The sequence below is a fragment of the Diadema setosum genome, chromosome 1, assembly GCF_964275005.1.
Source record: "Diadema setosum chromosome 1, eeDiaSeto1, whole genome shotgun sequence".
Taxonomy (NCBI): domain Eukaryota; kingdom Metazoa; phylum Echinodermata; class Echinoidea; order Diadematoida; family Diadematidae; genus Diadema; species Diadema setosum.
Genome location: NC_092685.1, coordinates 9,149,036 through 9,175,387, shown reverse-complemented (window position 1 = coordinate 9,175,387; position 26,352 = coordinate 9,149,036). Strand labels below are relative to the sequence as shown.

The 26,352-nt window shown below is 43.3% G+C and overlaps 1 protein-coding gene across 4 annotated transcripts in view; it reads right to left on the bottom strand.

Annotated features, from left to right (window-relative positions):
• Nucleotides 1-2,443: 2,443 nt before the first annotated feature.
• LOC140233940 (uncharacterized) overlaps nucleotides 2,444-26,352 on the bottom strand; it is a 142,230-nt gene continuing 118,321 nt past the window's right edge. For all 4 annotated transcript variants that reach the window (XM_072314038.1, XM_072314044.1, XM_072314030.1 and 1 more), the window contains 2 exons: nucleotides 9,426-25,892; nucleotides 2,444-5,504 (listed from right to left, as the gene is read on the bottom strand). In XM_072314038.1, the coding sequence (XP_072170139.1) occupies nucleotides 5,400-5,504; nucleotides 9,426-25,892 (16,572 nt within the window). In that variant the 3' untranslated portion in view covers nucleotides 2,444-5,399. The remainder of the gene's footprint in view (nucleotides 5,505-9,425; nucleotides 25,893-26,352) is intronic.

Sequence of the window (26,352 nt, the reverse complement as noted above, 5' to 3'; positions counted from 1 at the left end):
CAAAATAATACAATAGCCAAGAGTCCTCTTTCACTTTCATTTTATAGAACCATGATTATTTCTGTTAAGAAGACAGTGGAGCCTCGGATGTTACAGGTTTGGCATATATGGTCAAAAATTGAGAGATACAATCTTTGTTCTTTTTCTTTTCTCTCTTTTTTTTTTCTATGATTTTGCATTCTGTATTCTGAACTGAGGACCATATCAAATCGTGACCACAAAGCATAAATTGTAATTATAGCCCTCAGTCATCACACGCTTTCTCTTCACATTTACTGCAAAGAAATGTACATGCTAAAAGGAGCAAGTTTATGACCCTTTTTTTGGAAAGAGAAAAAAAAAAATTGTCTGACTTGTACTATGTGGAATTATGTGTTTTAGGGAAGAGATTAAAAAATGACAAGTGTGTAACTTTTAGAATTACATACCTGACTGTAATTGCATAAATGTGCAAATCAGTATTGAAGTGTATGGGGGAAGGGGTATATATGAAGAGTTTGTTTGCAAAAACCGATAAGTCCATTTTTGGAGATTTTGAAGTACGGTCTCTGTCATAAAGTACAAAATAATACCTTTTAAATGATATATTGGTCACTACATATAAAGGTACATTTTTGAAGTTATGGTCAAAAGAAGCAAAAAATTTCTTATTATTCTCTTTATTTTTCTTGACCTTTAATCGCAAATATCTCCAGTCGATAAATATGGACTTATCGGTTTTTGCAAACAAACTCTTCATATATACTCTTATGTAGCATTTTTGTGCACGTACTAATGGCATCTTCTCGCTATCAATACCACAGCTCATGTCTATAGCGACTTCTGTTTTCACTAGATTTTGGTTCTTAAACATTCTTCGAAGGACTCTGCTTGTTATATCAATTAAGGAAGACAGTGTAACATTTCTGGTGTCGCTTGTTGTTTAAAACTGATGGTTATGATTCCCTATATGCAAATACACTATAATATATCCAGTTCACTGAAGAAACATTTGAAAGCTCTTAAAATTTTCATTTAATACATATACATGTGCATTAAGACAGTCCCTACCCTTCATCACTTCTTTCAGGCATCTTTTTATTTTTATTTTTATTTTTATTTAATATTGAGGCATCTTTATGATGATGCCAGTTATCATGAATGCTCTGTGGGAAAAAGTAGTACACTGTAACAATGTTTTCAGTGCTCTCATACTCATGTAATTCCTTCCTTTAAAAAATTGTTGCTGGTGTTGATGAACAGTTGCATGCACACAAAGCGCTACAATTCATATTCAAATAACACACACATACACACACACAAAGCTTCATAAACATTCAAACAATATATAATTATATATACATGTATATATATATATATATATATATATACATGTATATATATATATATATATATATATATATATATATATATATATATATATATATATATATATATATATATATTATGTTTGAATGCACGCTTATGGATGAAATGCATAACAAATGCATAAATAGCCCAAGTGCAGTTTTGCTTCACTGAGGCTGAAGGTGAAAGTAAAATACAATTGCACAAGGGCTATCTATATACCATTTGCTATAGTAAATGAAGTGTATTCACAAACTTTGTACAATGTATTGGCTAGATATTCTTACTATCATTCTTATTTGTTGTGAATGATTTCACAGGATTCCCTGTCCAAGACTTAAAAAGGGCATAACGTATTCAAATGATACAAAATCAACCAATCACAAATCTCAATATAAATACATTACATATCTACTATATATTTATGATCAGCTCCAAGTAAATATGTAATATTCTCATCCACCTTGCTTACCCAATATATTAGGTGTTTTTTTTTTCTCATGTATGAATGAATACATGTATTGCATTTCCTATATACATTCCTAAATGTACACTGATTTTTCTTCAACAGGACTCATTATGAAAGCATACCCCTTGGTTCTGAATGTGACTGCTATATTTGATTTCAAATAAATAAATCATCTATATCTATATCTATATCTATCTATATATCTATATATATATACAATATATATATATATATATATATATATATATATATATATATATATATATATATATATACAATATATATATATATATATATATATATATATATATATATATATATATATATATATATATATATATTGTTAGATATTTATCTATTTACATACATTATAAGCATATGCATATATACACATATACATATGCATAATATATATTTACTCATCTGTGTATAATATCAGCTCAACAATTTTTCTAAGGTTGATTTCATGTGTTTGTTAATATTGCAGCAACTGAGGCAATAATAATTATATTCATACTTCTGATTACATGTTTTTTGGCCTGTGCTTTTATAGTCCACTGCAAACCTTACAAAATGGGTGACATCAGAGATACAGACAATTCTACAACTACAAAGAAAATGCAGGAAATTATTTGTTCAGTTCTTCAGTTAACTCAGTTTTTAATTGATGGAAAAACCAAAGATACAACATAAAGGCATTACATCCTCAAGGGTTCACTACATGTTCAATGTACACAAACATGAACACACACTACATGCAAAAACCAATGAACCATGAAGTCTTTCTGAAACAGCAAAACTTTTTTGCAACAAAAGAAATAAACCCAACAAATCTGAGAAGTTTGAGAGTAGAAAATTAGTCTAGTAGGGATCCACCAGTCAACAGTTAGGTCACTTGAGATACTATTTTTGATCTCCCCAAATATACATACAATAGATACTTTGGCAGTCTTGCAATGCTGGGAGAAATAAAGGTAGGTACTTGTCTGCTTATGTCCCTCTTAAATGAGGCACGTGCAAACTCGGTTATCAATGCGGGTTCAGATTCACACATGCTCACCATTGGGAGGCATACACATCCCTTGTCACAATTGCACATTACCAATTTCCTCCTTTCATTATTGTATTCTCCTCTTCTCATCTTGATTCATGTGCATGTAACAATTTGCCATGCATTTTTATATGAAAATTCATGACTGCCTCTATGGTTGTAACAACTTTGCCCGCACAGGCTCGAAAAATGAAATACAAAGTTGTGTTTGTATTAACAAATCCAGTTTCAATGAGTCGGTGCTTTTGTTTTTGTTGCTAATTATTTCATGGTGGATCCCTTTAATGATAGGGACATGAGTAAATCTAAGGCACAGCTATAATAGTCTTATCAGCTATTTCCGATTTCGATTTAAAAACAGGAATTCAGCTTAGTTTGAATGTAAGTATTATTGCTCCAAGAATTATAGAACAAATACTTTGGGCAAATAACCTTGTGTTATGGCGATTTAGTTGAAGCACATAACTTGTCAAATATCTGCAGGCTCAAAAAATGTCCTTAATTGTTATAAATACACTGTCAGATGAAAGTTAACAAGATAGCAAGGGTAACATTTTGTGTTTCTCTAATACAATAAATGGGCATGTAATATCTATCATACGTGGTACACAAGTTATATTTACAATAAAAATATAGCCAATTTTGTTGTTTCACTCTATTGAAGTGAAAGGTGAAAGAACATTACCAGAATTCTGCATCCATGAGAGTAGCCATGAACGATCTAGGAATGGACCAAAGTCTTGGCCGGAATAAGCATGATGGTCCGTTCCCAGATTGAAGTTTTCCTCTTATGGAGAGATTTAGTCTAAATGTTCATTCTCACATGTTTGCCTTCCCTACAAACAACACATGTTTACAACTATACACACTTTTTTTTTTCAATCCATCAATACAACATATACTATAAGTTACATGAAGAAGTAACAAACTGATTTAAAGGTACATGAAATGCCAATTTGTAAAAGTAAACATTTATCTACTTGATTCTGATCCTACTTTTGAGAGAGGCCTGAACTACAGAAGTTTTGCATTCATAAATAAATTCATCGTGAACATTTCAATTTCCGGTCGTGTGATCTACTCCAAACATCTCGTAGTACAGTTTGCAGAGATGACCTTTATAGCATGTCGGGGGTTGAAGCTATCAAGACCATCTATGCAAAGTGTACATACATTAGAATTCATTCTCTTTTCTTGCTAGTGTCTAAATATCTATTCCTCCACTACTTCACGCGTTGAAATTTGTTCAACAAAGCCATTGATAAGAACTTATCATGCCTCTTTGTCATGTGGAAAGAAAATATATATATATATAAAAGGGAAGAGCCTCAATCATTGAGACATGTGTTAGCAAATGTGGTGAAGTAACAAAATATGTATTTCCACAGTTTACAGAAGCACATGCACAACTGGCACATACTCATTTCTGGGTAAACTGGAAATATAGACACACGCCCATTTTCTCCTAAAAAGTTTTGAATTCAATGCCCACTTTCAGGCACCTGAAATTAGCTCTAACCCTGTTCATTATTCATACATATAAACAATAGGTAAAGGTATATCAACTGTGTAAGGCACTCTTTTTTTAACTTTTCATAGAGAAAAAAACATTTACAAGTGTACAAGTAGAATATCATACAACATCAATGAACAGTGCAATTACAATGAAAAAAAAAATCCCTCAACACATCAAATCAACTTTGATTCAAAGGACTAATCACCTGTTTAGTGTTTCATGTGAAAGAAATCAAAATTAATTTAGATATCACATGATCTGTTGCATAAGAAGCACTGTGTAAATTAGAAGTTTTGACAAATTATAAAAAGAGCTTGCAAAATGCATACAACATAGGCTACACACTAGCCTTATGCTGGCGTTATGGAACATTTTCACTTGAACCCGCACATCAGCTTGGGTAAAATTACTGATCAATTTTTATTCCTGGCATAGAAATAAACAATATGCCGCAGGTTATTAAATGTCTCCAATTGACAGAACTCCTTTTCAGGTTAATATCAATATAACTGCACAGCTGCTGCTTATTGACGTAATCATAGAATGAACCTCTCAAGTTCAAAACAAATGGAGTCTTGTGATTTGCAAATTGGACTTGTGGGATCTTATATTTTACACATAATGCTACAAGTATATTGGTCCTAATTCGGCTCTATCTGTTGAATACTAAGAATGGGAAAGTTTTTCCTCAGTCAATAAGATATTGAAAATAAAGTAGCGACAATATAGCATCAGGGAATAAACAATAATTTTGAAGAACTTTTCCAAATTATAATTAGGTAGAACATACATGACACAAACAATATGATCATACAAATAAGAGAACTACCAATGAACCTTGAGGAATAACCATTTTGAAAGATATTTTTTTTGAAAAGCACATTAACTTTGTTACACTTCTGGATTCCAACAAAATAATCTGTACAGAACATGCCTTTCCAATAGAACATAGATATTTCTGCAGCCAATTCTCACTTTACATTTACCTATCCATTTCACTGCTTGGCGGTGGATGCTCATTCACTTAGTCTTTGTTCAGGCGTCCCCGGAGAGATAGTGGACCCTGGTGGGACTGGAACAGGCTGCAGACTGCCTGGGATGGCTTGTGTGATAGGGTGACCCTGCATAGGAAAAGGTACAGGAGGATATGGCTGAAAGTTGCCCATTTGGTACATACTAGGCAGTTGCACACTGTGTGGAGGCATGCGAGGGTGGACATAGAACATGGGCTGCTGTACAGGAGGGACCATGCCAGAGGTGGTGGGAGCAATGACCATGCTAGGATGGGGGAACATGTAAGGAAGGCCAGGGACAGTAGTCTGTGTAGGCTGGGTAGGGATGTTAGAGGTGACAGAAGGTGAGTTGGTTGGAGTCTGGACAGCCTGGAGTTGTACTGCTTGCATCTGCTGGCGTAGGAGTCGCATCTCTTGTTGTTGTTGCAGAAGTAGTTGCTGGAGATCTGCCCTGTCCATGGCCATGAATTCCTTCACATCATCTGGGAGGGACTCGTCACTAGCAGAATGCTGGGTAGCTAGGTTGGTAAGAGAGGCAGACATAGCTGAAGATTCCTTCAATGACGGAGCTCGGCCAACTCTATCTGAGCCAAGGGTCTTGCCCTTTCCTTTAACTTTGCCAAACAGCTTTTCTTCCAGTGTCACAGTGCTTTCTCTGGTATTGCCATATACCCTCTGAGAAAGTTTGGTGCTCGAAATTAACGAGTCTGGCTCAACAGAGGATGAAATATCAGAAAATCCAGAATCTTGCACTCTTGGAACAACAGTTGTTGTTGACACATCAGACATGTCATTTTCTGATGAACTATCTCTGTCTGACAAATCTTCTGTTGAGCTGCCAAGTGGAATTCCTCTTCTCATTCCATATGTTTTTTTCTTCTGCTTCCGCACAAACCTCTGTTGAGATGAAAGGCTTTGAGATCCACTCCATTTGGTTCCCACTGTAGAAGCATCTGTGAGCGTAGCATCAGTCTCTTCCGCTTTGCGCTCCTTTTCATTTATGAGATTTCTCAAAGCTGTCATATCAAAATCAATGTTTGGACTTGATCTCGCTTTTCTTCTCTTTTCACGCAATCTCATTCGTGCCTCATTGTCTCTCAGGGTGATAGTAGAATCATCTCCAGTCTTTGGCATCTCACTCTGGCTTTCTGGATGGTTTGACCGCACATTGGCAAGTGACTGCTGTGCCCTGATGACTGATAAGATACTCTGAGTTCGCTGATGAATCTGACGGTATCGACTTAGATGCTGCGAGTCATCCATATTATTTGCTCTCTCAACACTGGATGCTGCTACATTCTGCTTCATGCTCTGCAACCTTTGAGCCTTTTCCTTTGTGTCGTCTGTAGACTGATCTGACAGGATTTCAGAAGTGTCCAGCTTTATGTCATCTTCTGGCTTCTTCTGGAGTTTGCTCTTCTGGCTGTCTGTGATATCATCAGCCATATCTAATGTGGGAAGTTCTATGTCGTGTTTTGTGTTATTTTCATTGTCTCTTGTGGCAACAGCTCCTTTAGCCGCTGGAGGGATCGGGTCTTCAACTGGGGAAGAAATACCAGTGTTCTTTTGAGTGACAACATCTGTGGAAACATCTAAAGCTGGAGAGGTAACATCACTTGTATTCCTGGAAAAACGTCGAATATTTTTCCGTGCCTGCATAATCAAGTTAAAATGCTCCTCTTCGTGCTCTTCTTCTGCCCTCCTTCTAGGATCAACATAAGATTTTCTCTTTCCTTCTGCTTCAGCTTTCTTTTTTCTAAGAGCTTCCTTCCAGGGAATGACCTGAGATTTATCTGGAACCTTAGAATGTTCACTCCCTTCACTTTTTTCTTTCCTGTCAACAGTTTTTTTCGAAAAATCACTTGGCTCTTTTTGGTTGGATAATGGCACTGGATCTAGGTTTGTTGATTTTGGACTATCAATCTTGTTTCCTACTGCACTTGAAATAGTACTGTTGTCCTCTTCTTCATGGAGTTCCTCTTTCACTTCTTTCTTAACTTTGGAACTTTTCCGCTTTATTAGTGATTCTTTCCACCAAACATCTGGCATGGGATTAGTTCTTTCTCCATCAGACTTTTTCTCAGTCACATTCCTTTTCTTCAGAACATCCTTCCAAGGGTTCACATCTTTGTTTGCAGCAAAGGGAATTTTGTCACTTTCCTTCACACTGGACTTACCCTTTTTCTTCTCTTCACTTTTGGTTTGAGCTATCTGTGAAGCAGATATGTCATCTCTGTTTCCGGGTAATTTGCCAGTACTACCAGCACGATCAGTCTTTACCTTGTCACTCCCAAACATGTTTAAGGTGCTTTTCACCACACTGCGTCTAGCTAAGTTGGCTAGTTCTTTTTGATCCTGTGTCAAATGCTTTCCTCTTCCAGTGGATCCTTGATCAGCATCACGTTTTGAAGTGAAGTCACTGTTGTATTTACTTCGAACAATGTCCCATGCACTTTTCTTGAGAGCAGGTGAGGGTGATTGTGTCTGATCTAGTGAATCAGGTTGCCTGCATTCTTGCTCTTCTGTTCTTTGTATTTTCAGAACATCTGAACTTGTGGTGACATCTGGACCATCTTTGTTTTCATGATCATCTACCACAATTTTTGCAACTTTCTCTCCATCATGCTTGCTTCTTTTTGACAAATCTCCACATTCAGTTGAAAGTCTTTTCTCTTCAGAAAAATATAGCTGTGACATAACCTTTACGTTACCGGGTCCTTCATCATGTGTGTCGTTCAGCTCTTCATGATCACTTACAACATGGTCCTGTTCAACAACTTGTGAGCCCCTCTGTTCTTCATGAACATTGTCTTGTGCAACTTCCTGTGAGCTCTCCTGTTTTCCAAGATCCCTCACAACAATATTTTCTGTAACTTCCTGTGAGCTCTCCTGTTTTCCACTATCACTTACAACACTGTCTTGTGCAACTTCCTGTGGGTTCTTCTCTTTGTTATGATCACTTACAATATTGTTTTGTACAACTTCTGGTGAGACTTTCAGTCCTTCATTATCACTTACAACATCATTCACAGGCTCAAAATCTGCTTTTGGTTTGAAACCAACCATGTCCATTGGAGCACCCATCAACTGAGACAGTCCCTCCCGAAGCAATCTCCTGTTGTCAGCTGTGCGGTCACGTTTCAGTACAGCAGCTCCTCGAGCCATTTGCACAGCAAGAGATATTCCTTCTGGTTCCCCGTCACGACTCTTTAGGGATATCGACTTTCGCCGGATAGTAGGCTGAGAATCGTCATCTTGTATCTCGTCGACGTCTTCCTGATTTTCAGAACAAGGCACGTCAACATCATCATCTATGGTGCTTATTTCCCCTGTGAGCTTGGTAGTCTCACTTGGCTGCAAGTTATTTGGAGACACTTCCTCCATGGTGATGGAAGGCAGTTCACTAATTATCTCCTCCTTTGGAATGTTAGGCATTTTCAAAACCTCAGGCAAGTGCACTGGAGAGATGCCCACATCCTCTGAAGGGAACACATTCACATTTTTTGATGGAGTAGACACATTTCCACTGGAGTATTCAAAGAGAATCTCACCAAGAAGAGAATCACGGGGGTTTGATTGCCATTTGTCAGGTTTCAAATGGAGTCCACTTGTTGGTTTGGGTTGGTTTGCATCTGCATGTATATCCACACCTGGAAGAGATGATTCTTCTACAACAGACTGACTAGAAGGTACTTGTTCAGGCACTGCAAAAGACTTATCTAACATATCACACACAGAAGTACTTTCATCAAGGGGGTCAGTTTCAGCAGAAACAGGCACACGTTTTGGTTTAGGGGGTGGTGCACCAAAGGGAAGGGGCATACTCTTGACAACTTCATAAATTTCATGCATATTGCTGCCATGCTTGCTTTGCTCATCGTTATGACCAGTTGTCAGCAAGGGGGAGGTGATACTGGGGCTAGTAACTGGAACAGACTCGACAGACAACACATGTGCATTTTCTACCACTGGGGAGGGTTGTGCAGGATGAGGGTGTTCACACGAAACTTCACCATAGGAAGAACTTACCATTACATCTGAAGACACTGAAGACTCTCTTGTCAGTATTTTCCTGTCTTGAAGCTGCTGAGAAGTTAGGGATGTTCTAATTTTCGATGCTGCTGATGACATTGATTCTAAGGAAGCTGTTGATGGCCAGGAACCCTCTGAAATGGAGTCTTCTACCGTGGCTGGTCTTTCAGAAGGGGGTTGAGGTGCTCTCCTTTTCTTACTTTTATATTTGGGAACTTCCACCTCTGGTGCATTGGAGTGTGCAAGAAATTCTGCTTTTGAGTACTGTGGAGGTTCTGCAGCCACTGGCTGTGATTGCAATTTCTCTGTGCTTTCCTGAATTTCTGCTAGAGGTCTCCTCTGCTCGTCACTAGGTCTTCCATCTGCTGATTGATCTGGAATTTCCAGCATGACATCGCGTGACCTCTTCTTGCCTCCAAAGAGCTTTCCAAGACCTCGCCTCTTAACCTTGTCGGTAGACTCCTTTTTATGCTTCCCGTCAAGTTTTGAATGTTTGTTGTCTCCACCAACAGCTCCAGCTTCATCATCATTGGCATTGTTGTTATAATTTTCTTCTTCTGGACCATCCTCGGAATTATTGTTGTTGACATTGAAGAGGTTGCTGTTGTTGTTGTTTGAGTTAGGGTTGTCTTCTTTATCAGAATCAGAAGAGAGTCCCACAGCACTTTTGATCTTGGAGAAAAAGCCATCGTCTGAGTCAGATGATGATGATGAGGAGGAGGAGGAAGAGCTTGATGAATCATCTCCAATGCCGACAGCTCCAAGAAGACTAAATCCTTTCTTTTTCTCCTTCTTTTCTTTCTTCCCCTTCTTGTCCTTATCTTTTTTATGTTGTTTTTTCCCCTTCTTGTGTTTCTTGTGCTTTGCATCTTTTTCAATTCCTGTGCTTCCTCCCACACTAATATTGCCTTCTGGTAATCCGAATTTGAGAGCTGCACCTGCATCTGCACCAGCATCACCTCCCACATCAGCACTACCTACTCCGCCTATGCTAAGGCCTATGCCACCTCCAATGCCTACATTAGCAGCTCCGTCTCCGCCACCAATGGATGCCGATGGAATGTTGGAAGAAAAATCCTTATCTGCAGAGATACCACCACCTAAGCTGACATTGGCATCTCCATCTCCTGACACTGATGGAGCTTTCACATTGATATCAGACTCTGGCTTGACATTCACTCCAACACCTCCTAGACCAGAAAAGACACCTCCAACATTGACATCTGGCATGTTGACATCTGCACCGCCAAGACCTCCTCCAAAGCCTGCTCCAAAGTTTCCATCAACGCTTCCTTCAGGTTTGCCAATGTTGACATCTGGCTTGTCAATATCCAAGCTCACTCCAGCACCTTCTCCAAGACTAACACCAGTGCCTCCACCAAGACCTCCTCCAATGTCTGCTCCAAAGTCTCCACCAATGCTTCCTTCAGGTTTGCCAATGTTGACATCTGGCTTGTCAATATCTAAGCTCACTTCAGCACCTTCTCCAAGACTAACACCAGTGCCTCCACCAAGACCTACTCCAAAGCCTGCTCCAAAGTCTCCACCAATGCTTCCTTCAGGTTTGCCAATGTTGACATCTGGCTTGTCAATATCTAAGCTCACTCCAGCGCCTTCTCCAAGACTAACAGTGCCTCCTCCGAGACTTCCTCCAATGCCTGTTCCAAAGTTTCCACCAATGCTTCCTTCAGGTTTGCCAATGTTGACATCTGGCTTGTCAATATCCAAGCTCACTCCAGCGCCTTCTCCAAGACTAACAGTGCCTCCACCAAGACCTCCTCCAATGCCTGCTCCAAAGTTTCCACCAATGCTTCCTTCAGGTTTGCCAATATTGACATCTGGCTTGTCAATATCCAAGCTCACTCCAGCGCCTTCTCCATGACTAACACCAGTGCCTTCACCAAGACCTACCCCAATGCCTGCTCCAAAGTCTCCACCTATGCTTCCTTCAGGTTTGCCAATGTTGACATCTGGCTTGTCAATATCTAAGCTCACTCCAGCATCTCCGCCAAGACCTCCAATGCCTGCTCCAAAGTTTCCACCAATGCTTCCTTCAGGTTTGCCAATGTTGATATCTGGCTTGTCAATATCTAAGCTCACTCCAGCATCTCCACCAAGACCTACTCCAATGCCTGCTCCAAAGTCTCCACCAATGCTTCCTTCAGGTTTGCCAATGTTGACATCTGGCTTGTCAATATCTAAGCTCACTCCAGCGCCTTTTCCAAGACCTACACCTGTGCTTCCACCAAGACCTCCCCCAAAGCCTGCTCCCAAATTTCCACCAATGCTACCTTCAGGTCTGCCGATGTTGACATCTGGCTTGTCAATATCTAAGCTCACTCCAGCATCTCCGCCAAGACCTCCTCCAATGCCTGCTCCAAAGTCTCCACCAATGCTTCCTTCAGATTTGCCAATGTTGACATCTGGCTTGTCAATATCTAAGCTCACTCCAGTGCCTTCTCCAAGACCAACACCAGAGCTTCCACCAAGACCTCCTCCAAAGCCTGCTCCCAAATTTCCACCAATGTTACCTTCAGGTTTGCCAATGTTCACATCTGGCTTGTCAATATCCAAGCTCACTCCACCGCCTTCTCTGAGACCAACACCAGTGCTTCCACCAAGACCTCCTCCAAAGCCTGCTCCCAAATTTCCACCAATGCTACCTTCAGGTTTGCCAATATTCACATCTGGCTTGTCAATGTCTAAGCTCACTCCAGCACCTCCGCCAAGACCTCCTCCAATGCCTGTTCCAAAGTTTCCACCAATGCTACCTTCAGGTTTGCCAATGTTGACATCTGGCTTGTCAATATCCAAGCTCACTCCAGCGCCTTCTCCAAGACCAACACCTGTGCTTCCGCCAAGACCTCCTCCAAAGCCTGCTCCCAAGTTTCCGCCAATGCTACCTTCAGGTTTGCCAATGCTGACATCTGGCTTGTCAATATCCAAGCTCACTCCAGCACCTCCTCCAAGACCAAGACCAGTGCTTCCGCCAAGACCTCCTCCAAAGCCTGCTCCCAAGTTTCCACCAATGCTACCTTCAGGTTTGCCAATGTTGACATCTGGCTTGTCAATATCCAAGCTCACTCCAGCGCCTCCGCCAAGACCTCCTCCAATGCCTGCTCCTAATTTTCCACCAATGCTCCCTTCAGGTTTGCCAATGTTGACATCTGGCTTGTCAATATCCAAGTTCAAACCGGAGCTAGCACTTAAGTCCATTCCAGCATCTCCTCCAATTCCTGTACCCTTTCCCTCATGCTCTCCAACTTCAACATTTGGTTTGACATCAAAGCCTAAACCTCCTACTCCTCCTCCAATATTTACGCCAAAGCCACCTATCTTTGAATTTGACTTTTCACCATCTACCTTTGCACTGGGAACATCCACTCCACTGCCAAAATCAACACTCATCCCTCCTTCTGGTTTAACATCTGGTCTTTCAACATCAATTTCTAAACCAGGCTTTATGCTTCCTTTTCCAGAGGAATCAACTCCGCCTCCAATATCAATCTCCTTCTCAGCGTCGCCACTCCCTCCAAATCCAAATCCAAATCCAAATCCTTTCTTGCCTTTCTTTTTCTTTTTGTGTTTTTTGTGTTTCTTGTTGCCTTCGGAATCACTGGAGTCTGAACTACTACTACTACTGCTGCTGCTTGATGAAGTGCTTGATTTGTCCTTTGATTTTCCAAATCCAAATCCGAAGCCGAATTTTCCCTTGCCATCTGCCTCTTCCTTGATGTCGGGTCCAGTCACAGCCCCATCAACATTCAGATCCACATCACCGCCTACCCCTAGTCCTCCTTCAGTTTTTCCCACTTTCACATCAGGCATATTGACATCTACACCACTTACTCCACCAAGATTGAAATCATGTTTGCCACCATCTGCAGTAACATCCACTCCACCAAATCCAACAATACCTCCAACATTAATGTCCGGTTTCTCAGGTTGTTTGATGTCAACTTCCCCATCAACATCAACATCTGGTTTGCTGGATCTAATGGTGGCATCAACTTCAGGTTTTACATGTAGCCCAGCATCTGCATCTGTCCCGCCAATGTCAATTTTTGCTGATGGTAGAGAGACAGCTCCTTCAGGTTCCTTTACATCTATGTCGTTACCTCCTGAAGCACCAAATCCAAGTTTTCCTCCAATCTTGAACTTGCCACTCTTGTCCTTCTTGCCAGATCCATCTTTCTTTCCTTTTTTCTTGCCAAACTTCAGGCCAAAGCCACCTTCAGGAGCATCTACCTCAGGAACTGCACCCCCTTTACCATTGGCATCAATATCACCTTCAATGTCCACTGATGGAGGAGTTACATCTGCCTCTCCAGAGCCAAATCCAAACTTGCCACCTACTTTGAATTTGCCCTTCTTGTCCTTTTTGCCAGATCCCGTTTTTCCTTTCTTTCCAAGTCCAAAGCCAATTCCACCAGATGGAGTGTCAATTTCAGGGCCTTTCACATCCATATCAGGTTCTTTCACATCTCCACCCAGAATAGCACCTCCAATATTCATCTCTGGCTTGTTGGAGCGCACATTTATGTCAGCACTGGGCTTTACAGATACATCAGCTCCTCCACCCATGTCAAGACCACCTCCAATATTAACGTCTGTAGAGGGAGCATTAATACCTCCACCTACTTTCAGTCCACTGTCCCCATTTACATTTACATCATCAAGGTTTACATCTGGTCCCTTGAGTCCAATGCTAAGTCCTGTTTTCCCTTCATCACTGGAGTCAGAAGATGTGTCTTTGCCTCCAAAGCCAATCTTTAGGCCTCCAAGGCCAAAGCCTCCTTTACCTTTCTTTTTGCCCTTGCCCTTAATTTTGCCACCTGATCCAATTTTCACTCCATCTGAAGGCATGTCTAGGTTACCATCAGCTCCACCACCAAGTGAGATATTTGGTGCTTTGAGTTCTGCGTCACCTCCAACACTTGGCTTGGCTGTCTTGATATCGAAGTCACCCTCCAGTTTAGTGGATGTATCTATGTCAGCACTTACTTCTCCTGATGGCAAGCTGATATCTGCTTCAGGGTCAACATCTGCACTACCAGAGCCACCAAAGCCTAGTTTGCCACCAATTTTGAATTTCCCTTTCTTGTCTTTCTTTCCAGATCCTCCCTTTTTACTTCTTTTTCCAAAGCCGAATCCAATACCACCTGATGGTGTATCTAGTTCTGGTCCTTTTACATCAATATCCTTATCTGGTACATCAACTGTCACATTTAAACCTGGTACTTCTGTGGTTGCTTTCAGATTGGCATCTCCTTCCAGGTCACCAGATACATCAGGTGCAGCAATCTTCCCAGATACACTTGGGTCAGGTAGTTCTGCATCACCATTAACATGTCCTTTTCCTCCACCACCTAATTTCATTTTGCCAAAGTGAAAGCCTCCACCTTTGCCTTTCTTGCCAGAGCCCTTCTTCTTGCCACCAATACCAATGCCAAATCCACTATCAGCTTTTGGCCTTTCAATATCTAAGTCCACATCAGGAGCTTCTACACTAACACCATCATTCCCATCAACACCTATATCAGGTCGGCTTGACTTGATATTGATATCTGCTTCTGGCTTCACTATATCTAATCCTGCCTCTAGCTTTGCAGAACCTAGTGAAAAGCCACCTCCACCCAAGTTTACCTGCGCCTCTGGACCGTCTGGCTTTTTGATATCAACATCCAAGTCATGACTAGCTTTTCCACCAATGTCAAATTCTGGTTTTTCCACCGACAGGTCTCCCGCTGGTGCAGCTATTCCTCCACTCGTTCCAACAGAAAGATTTCCCTTTGGAATAGTAATGTCTGCATCAAGTCCAGCTCCAGAACCATCAAGGCCACCACCTCCAATATCTAGCCCTGCTTTTCCTCCAGCACCCAAGTCAGCACTGCCATCAGGTAATGATGCAGCACCGCCCATGCCAACTCCAATGCCTCCTAATCCTCCAATGCCACCACTCAGATCTCCTTTGCCTTCAATATTGACGCCAGGCCCACTTACATCACCTCCACCAAGGGAAAGACTTCCCGATGGGAGTACACCTCCCAGACCAGCTTTTCCGATTCCACCAGCAATATCAGGGGCATTTACAGATAGCCCAGCAGATGGTCCATGCAGATTGCCATCTACATCAACATCAGGTTTGTCAATGTCCACATTTCCTCCAAGTCCAAAACCACCACTTATACCTCCTCCTCCTCCTATGCTAACATCTGGTTTGTCCACGGACAATCCTCCCTTCCCTTCTGGAACATTTCCACTTGTGTCAACATCAGGTCCTTTGACATCTACGGACAGCCCAGCACCAATGTCACCTGCCCCTTTTGGACCTCCGAATCCAAATCCAAACCCACCCTTGCCATCTTCTTCATCAGAACTGGAACTGGAACTGGACTCTGATGATGAAGTGTGTTCATCGCTGCCACCAAACCCGAGTTTGAAGCCTCCTAATCTGAATTTTTTGCCCTTTTTCTTCTTTTTCTTGCCTCCTTTCACACCTAACTTTATGTCTGCATCTGGTGCGCTGATGTCTTTTTTCCCATCAACAGTGATGGATCCATCACCATCCACATTTCCACCTATGTTCACGTCTGGTGCATGGAGAGATGCATCTCCACCTCCATCACCTCCTACTTTGAATTTGCCTCCTATGCCAAACCCTTTATCTTTCTTGCTACCTCCAGAAATTTTGTACTTCTTTTTCTTCCCAAAACCCCAGCCTGAATCTGGAGCATCTACAGAGCCTGAAACTGAAGCAGAAGGCAAGTTTGAATCTCCACGAGGCGATATGTCTGGGGCATCTCCTTTTCCATGGGCTGAAACATGTACATCTGGACCATCTACATCAGCTCCTCCGGACAGATTTGCATCTGGTTCATGTCCTTTACCACCAAGTTTGAAGCTAGGTGTCCCAAGGTTCAATCCAAATTTGAATTTTCCTTTTCCTTTGCTTCCTTTCTTCCCTTTGGTTCCCTTAAAATCTGCTACGAAATCAGCATCGGGGCCATCAAGATCAGCTCCTACATTGCCTGTCAACACTTCTCCTCCAAGACTACCCTTACCTCCAATGTCTAGGTCTGGTCTTTCAGCTTTGATGCTGATGTCAGTTTCTGGCTTTATGGCGATGTCAGCCTCTCCTCCAATGTTACCTGTAATATTCACTTTTCCATCGGGGCCATCAACATTAAGATTAGGTCCAGATATATCTCCTTCAGCCTTTGGAAGGTCTAAGTTGCCTCCAGCATTGACAACAGGCTTTTTAACACTGACATCGATATCTGGCTTGTCCCCATCAATCTCTGCATCACCATTCCCACCAAATCCAAAGTGAGGCATTTTAAGTCCAAAGCCAAATTTGCCCTTCTTTTTGCCACTTCCACGTCCTTTCAGTTTTGGACCTTTCAAATCAATATCTCCTTCACCAGAAACATCCAAGTCAGGTCCATCCACAGAAAGATCAGCATCTGGACCCTTGGCATTTATATCTACACTGCCTGCAATGCCACCAGAGGGAAGGTTCACATCACCTTCTGCATCAATGTCAGGTTTTTTGACATCTGCATCCACATCAATGCCACCACCTCCATGTCCTCCTCCTCCAAAGTGGGGTCCCTTAAACTTGGGCATTTTCAGGCCAAAGCCAAATCCTCCTTTGTTTTTACCACTGCCTTTTGCATGAATGTCTCCTCCAGATACATCAAAGTCAGGTCCATCCACAGACAGATCAGCATCTGGTCCTTTGGCATTTATGTCTACACCTCCTTCAATGCCACCAGAGGGAAGCTCGACATCACCCTCAACATCAACGTCAGGTTTTTTAATGTCTGCATCCACATCGATGTCACCACGTCCTCCTCCTCCAAATTGAGGGCCTTTGAACTTTGGCATTTTGACACCAAATGAAAATCCACCTTTCTTCTTCCCACTTCCATCAACATCTATGTCCACACCACCAGACACATCCATGTCTGGACCATCCAGAGAAGTGTCAACATCTGGCCCTTTCACATCAATGTCACCACCAGCATCTAGTGCAACACCTCCAGATGGTAGTTTTACATCTCCCCCTACATCTAAGTCAGGTTTGACCGTCTTCACATTCACATCAACTTCTGGCTTGGCAATATCTGCATTGACATCCAAATCAGCACTGCCATGTCCTCCCCCACCAAAGTTGGGTCCCTTGAACTTTGGCATTTTTAGGTCAAAGCCAAACCCTCCTTTACCTTTACCACTGCCTTTCATGTCAATGTCTCCTCCACCGGACACATCCAAGTCAGGTCCATCCACAGACAGATCAGCATCTGGTCCTTTGGCATTTATGTCTACATCTCCTTCAATGCCACCAGAGGGAAGCTTGACATCACCTTCAACATCAAGATCAGGTTTTTTGATATTTGCATCCACGTCAATGTCAACACCTCCATGTCCTCCTCCTCCAAAGTGGGGTCCCTTAAACTTGGGCATTTTCAGGCCAAAGCCAAACCCTCCTTTACCTTTACCACTGCCCTTTCTATCAATGTCTCCTCCGCCAGACACATCCAAGTCAGGTCCATCCACAGACAGATTAGCATCAGGGCCTTTTATGTCTACATCTCCTTCAATGCCACCGGAGGGAAGCTTGACATCACCTTCAACATCAACATCAGGTTTTTTGATGTTTGCATCCACATCGATGTCAACATCTCCATGTCCTCCTCCTCCAAAGTGGGGTCCCTTAAATTTAGGCATTTTCAGGCCAAAGCCAAACCCTCCTTTGCTTTTGCCACTGCCTTTCACATCAATGTCCCCTCCACCAGACACATCCACGTCAGGTCCTTCCACAGACAGATCGGCATCTGGTCCCTTGGCATTTATGTCTACATCTCCTTCAATGCCACCAGAGGGACGCTTGACATCACCTTCAACATCAACATCAGGTTTTTTGATGTTTGCATCCACATCAATGTCAACACCTCCATGTCCTCCTCCTCCAAAGTGGGGTCCCTTAAACTTGGGCATTTTCAGGCCAAAGCCAAACCCTCCTTTCCCTTTACCACTGCCCTTTCTATCAATGTCTCCTCCACCAGACACATCCAAGTCGGGTCCTTCCACAGACAGATTAGCATCAGGTCCTTTGGCATTAATGTCTACATCTCCTTCAATGCCACCGGAGGGAAGCTTGACATCACCTTCAACATCAACATCAGGTTTTTTGATGTTTGCATCCATATCTATGTCAACACCTCCATGTCCTCCTCCTCCAAAATGGGGTCCCTTAAATTTAGGCATTTTCAGGCCAAAGCCAAACCCTCCTTTACCTTTTCCACTGCCTTTCCTATCAATGTCCCCTCCACCAGACACATCCAAGTCAGGTCCTTCCACAGACAGATTAGCATCAGGTCCTTTGGCATTTATGTCTACATCTCCTTCAATGCCACCAGAGGGAAGCTTGACATCACCCTCGACATCAACATCAGGTTTTTTGATGTTTGCATCCACATCAATATCACCACCCCCATGTCCTTTTCCTCCAAAGTGGGGTCCCCTAAATTTGGGCATTTTCAGGCCAAAGCCAAAGCCTCCTTTGCTTTTACCACTGCCCTTTCTTTCAATGTCTCCTCCACCAGACACATCCAAGTCAGGTCCTTCCACAGACAGATCGGCATCTGGTCCTTTGGCGTTTATGTCTACACCTCCTTCAATGCCACCGGAGGGAAGCTTGACATCACCCTCGACATCAACGTCAGGTTTTTTTATGTTTGCATCCACATCAATGTCAACACCTCCATGTCCTCCTCCTCCAAAGTGGGGTCCCTTAAATTTGGGCATTTTCAGGCCAAATCCAAACCCTCCTTTACCTTTACCACTGCCCTTCCTTTCAATGTCTCCTCCGCCAGACACATCCAAGTCAGGTCCATCCACAGACAGATCAGCATCTGGTCCTTTGGCGTTTATGTCTACACCTCCTTCAATGCCACCAGAGGGAAGCTTGACATCACCCTCAACATCAATGTCGGGTTTTCGGATGTTTGCATCGACATCAATATCGCCACGTCCTCCTCCACCAAAATTAGGGCCTTTGAACTTTGGCATTTTGACGCCAAATGAAAATCCCCCCTTCTTTTTCCCCTTTCCATTGAAATCCATGTCTGGACCATCCAACGAGGCACTAACATCTGGCCCTTTCACATCAATGTCCCCACCAGCATCTAGTGCAACTCCTCCAGATGGTAGCTTTGCATCTCCTCCTACATCTAGATCAGGTTTTGCCGTTTTAACATTCACATCAACTTCTGGCTTGGCAATATCTGCATCAACATCCAAATCAGCACTGCCATGTCCTCCTCCTCCAAAGTTAGGTCCCTTAAACTTGGGCATTTTCATGTCAAAGCCAAACCCTCCTTTACCTTTACCACTACCTTTCATATCAATGTCCCCTCCGCCTGACACATCCAAATCAGGTCCATCCAGTGACAGATCTGCATCTGGTCCTTTGGCATCTATGTCTATACCTCCATCAATGCCACCAGAGGGAAGCTTGACATCACCCTCGACATCAACATCAGGTTTTTTGATGTTTGCATCCATGTCGATATCAGCACTGCCATGTCCTCCTCCGCCAAAGTGGAGTCCCTTAAACTTGGGCATTTTCAGGCCAAATCCAAACCCTCCTTTGCTTTTGCCGCTGCCTTTCACATCAATGTCCCCTCCACCAGACACATCCAAGTCAGGTCCATCCACAGACAGATTAGCATCTGGTCCTTTGGCGTTTATGTCGACATCTCCTTCAATGCCACCAGAGGGAAGCTTGACGTCACCTTCGACGTCAGGTTTATTGATATTTGCATCCACATCAATATCACCACTACCATGTCCTCCTCCTCCAAAGTGGGGTCCCTTAATCTTTGGCATTTTCAGGCCAAATCCAAATCCTCCTTTGCTTTTGCCACTGCCCTTCACATCAATATCTCCTCCACCAGACACATCCAAGTCAGGTCCACCCACAGACAGATCAGCATCTGGTCCTTTAGCATCTACATCTATACCTCCTTTAATGCCACCAGAGGGAAGGTTGGCATCACCCTCAATATCAAGGTCTGGCTGTTTTACTTTCCCATCCACATCAATGTCAGCACTGCCATGCCCTCCAAAGTGAGGAAACTTAAACTTTGGCATTTTAAAACTGAATCCTTTCTTTTTTTTACCACTGCCTTTCACATCAACGTCCCCTCCGCCAGACAAATCCAAGTCGGGTCCATCCACAGACAGATCTGCATCTGGTCCTTTGGCATTAATGTCTACATCTCCTTCAATGCCACCAGAGGGAAGTTTGACATCTCCCTCAACATCAACATCCGGTTTTTTGATGTTTGCATCAACATCGATATCACCACTGCCATGTCCTCCTCCTCCGAAGTGGGGTCCCTTAATCTTGGGCATTTTCAGGCCAAAACCAAAGCCTCCTTTCTTTTTCCCTTTGCCCTTTATGTCAACATCCCCTCCACCAGATACATCCAAGTCAGGTCCATCAATAGACAGATCAGCATCTGGTCCTTTGGCATTTATGTCTACATCTCCTTCAATGCCACCAGAGGGAAGCTTGACATCTCCTTCAACATCAATGTCAGGTTTTTTTATGTCTGCATCCACATCGATGTCACCACGTCCTCCTCCTCCAAAATGAGGACCTTTGAACTTTGGCATTTTAACACCAAATGAAAATCCCCCTTTCTCTTTCCCACTTCCATTAACATCCATGTCCACACCACCAGAGACATCCATATCTGGACCATCTATAGAAGCATCAACATCTGGCCCTTTCACATCAATGTCCCCACCAGCATCTAGTGCTAGTCCTCCAGATGGTAGTTTTACATCTCCCCCTACATCTAGGTCAGGTTTGGCCGTCTTGACATTCACATCAACTTCTGGCTTGGCAATATCTGCATCGACATCCAAATCAGCACTGCCATGTCCTCCCCCGCCAAAGTTGGGTCCTTTGAACTTGGGCATTTTCAGGTCAAAGCCAAAGCCTCCTTTACCTTTACCACTGCCTTTCACATCGATGTCCCCTCCGCCAGACAAATCCAAGTCGGGTCCATCCACAGACAGATCTGCATCTGGTCCTTTGGCATTTATGTCTACATCTCCTTTAATGCCACCAGAAGGAAGCTTGACATCACCCTCGACATCAACATCAGGTTTTTTGATGTTTGCATCAACATCGATGTCACCACCCACATGTCCTCCTCCTCCGAAGTGGGGTCCCTTAATCTTGGGCATTTTCAGGTCAAAGCCAAATCCTCCTTTGCTTTTACCACTGCCCTTCATGTCAATGTCCCCTCCGCCAGAAACATCCAAGTCAGGTCCACCAATAGACAGATCAGCATCTGGTCCTTTGGCATTTATGTCGACATCTCCTTCAATGCCACCAGAGGGAAGCTTGACATCTCCCTCAACATCAACATCAGGTTTTTGGATGTTTGCATCCACATCGATATCGCCACTGCCATGTCCTCCTCCACCAAAGTGAGGACCTTTGAACTTTGGCATTTTGACACCAAATGAAAATCCACCTTTCTTCTTCCCACTTCCGTCAACATCCATGTCCACACCACCAGAGACATCCATGTCTGGCCCATCCAGAGAAGCATCAACGTCTGGCCCTTTCACATCAATGTCCCCACCAGCACCCAGTGCAAGTCCTCCAGATGGTAGTTTTACATCTCCCCCTACATCTAGGTCAGGTTTGGCCGTCTTGACATTCACATCAACTTCTGGCTTGGCAATATCTGCATCAACATCCAAATCAGCACTGCCATGTCCTCCTCCTCCAAAGTGAGGTCCCTTAAACTTTGGCATTTTCAGGCCAAATCCAAAGCCTCCTTTTCCTTTACCACTGCCTTTTACATCGATGTCCCCTCCACCTGATACATCCAAGTCAGGTCCATCCACAGACAGATCTGCATCTGGTCCTTTGGCATCTACGTCTATACCTCCTTCAATACCACCAGAGGGAAGCTTGACATCACCCTCAACATCAACATCAGGTTTTTTTATGTTTGCATCAACATCGATATCACCACTGCCATGTCCTCCTCCGCCAAAGTGGAGTCCCTTAAACTTGGGCATTTTCAGGCCAAAGCCAAACCCTCCCTTGCTTTTGCCACTGCCTTTAATGTCAGCATCTCTTGCACCAGAAATTTTTGCATCAGGACCATCGACAGACAGATCAGGATCTGGTCTTTTGACATCTACGTCTACACCTCCTTCAATGCCACCAGATGGAAGGTTGGCATCTGTCTTGATGTCCATGTCTGGTTTCTTCACATCTGCATCTACATCAATATCAGCATCAGCTCCTCCACCGAAGTTGAAACCTTTGAACTTGGGCATTTTCAAGCTGAAGCCAAACCCTCCTTTCTTTTTCCCTTTGCCTTTTATGTCAACATCTCCTCCGCCAGACACATCCAAGTCAGGTCCATCCACAGACAGATCAGCATCTGGTCCTTTGGCGTTTATGTCTACATCTCCTTCAATGCCACTAGAGGGAAGCTTGACGTCACCCTCAACATCAACGTCAGGTTTTTTTATGCTTGCATCTACATCGATATCGCCACGTCCTCCTCCACCAAAATTAGGGCCTTTGAACTTTGGCATTTTGACACCAAAGGAAAATCCCCCCTTCTTTTTCCCCTTTCCATCAAAATCCATGTCTGGACCATCCACAGAGGCACCAACATCTGGCCCTTTCACATCGATGTCCCCACCAGCATGTAGTGCGACTCCTCCCCCTACATCTAGGTCAGGTTTGGCCGTCTTGACATTCACATCAACTTCTGGCTTGGCAATATCTGCATCGACATCAGGCTTTTTTATATTTGCATCCACATCAATATCACCACTGCCATGCCCTCCTCCTCCAAAGTTGGGTCCCTTAAATTTTGGCATTTTCAGGCCGAATCCAAACCCTCCTTTGCTTTTGCCACTGCCTTTCACATCAATATCTCCTCCGCCAGACACATCCAAGTCAGGTCCACCCACAGACAGATCAGCATCCGGTCCTTTGGCATCTACGTCTATACCTCCTTCGATGCCACCAGAGGGAAGCTTGACATCACCCTCTACATCAACATCAGGTTTTTTGATATTTGCATCCACATCGATATCACCTTCCCCACGTCCTCCCCCTCCAAAGTGGGGTCCCTTTATCTTGGGCATTTTCAGATCAAAGCCAAAGCCTCCTTTGCTTTTACCACCGCCTTTCACATCAATGTCTCCTCCCCCAGACACATCCAAGTCAGGTCCATCTAAAGACAGATCGGCATCTGGTCCTTTGGCATCTATGTCTACACCTCCTTCAATGCCACCAGAGGGAAACTTGACATCACCCTCAACATCAACATCAGGTTTTTTTATGTTTGCATCCATGTCGATATCACCACTGCCATGTCCTCCTCCACCGAAGTGAGGACCTTTGAACTTTGGCATTTTGAGACCAAAGCCAATTCCTCCTTTCTTTTCCCCGTCAGCTCCGATGTCAGTGTCAGGTCTGGTCACAGAAATATCAGCATCTCCACTTGGTAAACTGGCATCTGGGCCCCCGACAGCCAGGCCTCCACTTATTTCACCTCCAGCATGAATGCTTGGTTTTGCAGTTTTTACACCAACATCCACTTCTGGCTTGGCAAAACCAATGTCAACATCACCAGCACTTCCACCCTTAACTTTCAAGTCAGCATCAACATCCATCTTTGCACTAGCACCACCATCTCCATCACCACTTCCTCCAAAGTTAAAGTTGAACTTCGGAAACTTGAAACTGAAGCCTCCCCGCTTCTTTTTTTTCTTTGGCTTGATATCAAAGTCCATCTCTCCATCGACATCAGCAGGCCTTACATGCCCACCAGCACGAGGACCAGAAACTCCAAAACCAGCACTTGGTGCATCAACTTTAACTCCCCCTGAAGGCAAAGAGGCATCTGGTAAATCAACTTCACCTTTTAGATCTGGCCTTTTCACATCTATACTAGCATCACCCTGCACTTTTCCAGAAGGGATGTCTACGTCCATTCCTCCAGCACCACCGATGCCAAATTTGGGTCCAGATATCTCAACTCCCCCATCACCTGCAGGCAAGCCTGAAACTGATGCATCTATACCTCCTGTTGCACCTACTGATGGCAAGTTTGCATCTCCAGATCCTCCAATGGCTGCTACACCTCCAATGTCTCCTCCTCTTCCAAAGTCAAGGTTACCTTTAGGAGCTTTGATTCCTCCACCGATGTCAATATCTCCAGATGGCACTTTCACACCGCCTGATATGCTTCCATCAAGATCTCCTGAGGGTACATCTACTCCAGCACCCCTCCCTCCAACATCAAGGTGAGCATCACCACCAAGTCCAATGCTTCCTTTTGGAGCATTCACATCAAGTCCAACACCATCTCCTCCCCCAATTTTTAAGCCACCCTTCACGTCAGCTGATGGAATGTCTACATCTCCTCCCTGAACATCGGCAGATGGCAATTTGCTACTTGCTGAAACGTTGGGTTTGTCTGCAGAAAAAGATGGTAGCTTCACTCCAAATTTTAGCCCTCCCTTCACATCCCCACCTATGTCTGCATCTCCTTGTGCTTGTTTGACATCAACATCTCCTGAAATTTGTCCTGCTCCACCCGGAACTACAACTCCAATATCTTTAGAGCCAGCAATATTCCCATCCCCACCGACTCTGACATCAGCACTTGGAACATCAGCTTTTACTCCAGTGTCAATGTCTCCTCCACCAGCGCCACCAAACTTGAACTTTGGCATAGAGAATCCAAACCTTCCTCCTTTTGGTTTCTTTGTTTTTCCCATTCCAACGGAAGCATCTGCTTCTGGTTTGCTCATGGATGCATCAATGTCAACATCTGGAGCGTTTACATTAAGTCCGGCAGCGGCAGCTCCTGGCATATCAATGGTTCCCGATGCACCAACATCTGGTCCTTGTAATGAATATCCTCCACCTCCTCTGGCATCTCCTCCAATACCACCAGAAAGTGCAGGCCCTCGGACTTTGACCTTCCCTGCACCCTCCTCATCAGAAGAGTCACTTGATGAAGATGAAGATGATGAGTCCCCTCCCCAACCAAATTTTGCAAAAAATCCTGGCCGTTTCCTTTTGCGAGGTTTGGCTTTGCCACCCAATTCAAGTGAGACATCAGCATTTGTATCAGGTAGGGCTGCTGAAGCATTGGCATCAATGTCCCCTTCTACTTTGGCATCTCCACCTTTCTTGAAAAATCCTCGTGGCAGTGAACCTTTCTTCTTTTTTCCACCACTCAATTTTGGTGCTTTGACATCGGCATCCACAGCAGCACCGACGTTTACATTAACATCTTGTGCACCTCCCAGGTCAACTTTGGCTGATGGAGCATCTCCGCTGACACCGATGCCTGCTCCAGCCGACAGGTCTGCATCAGCATCTGCTCCCCCCTGCAACACAAAAGGTACATCACATTTGAATTACAATTACATCATGTATCCTCAGACAGACCATCAACCCATAGAATTTTGGTACCTGATTGAAGTGGGATGTTTTCAAAATTGGGCCGTATAATATTATTACATATGACCTCACAAAATTAAATTCTTGAAAAGGGATGTGGAGGCTTCTGAAAAGCAACTGAAGATCCTGCTGAGTGTACTCACAGATACATCAACGCTAAATGTACAAATATCAGCAGGCTAAGGAGCTGAGATCAGTAGTGAAATGAATTGCCTGTCCTATATTTGATATATATATACATAAAGATGTTTTGATATCTCTGAACTTTGAATCTCTGTTTGGCATGCACAATTTTGCACCACTTAACTCTACAAATGTTTAAGATCAGCTGTGTAGACTGAAGGGGAATCAACTAAATATATATCGAGATGAATCTTGATTTGACAA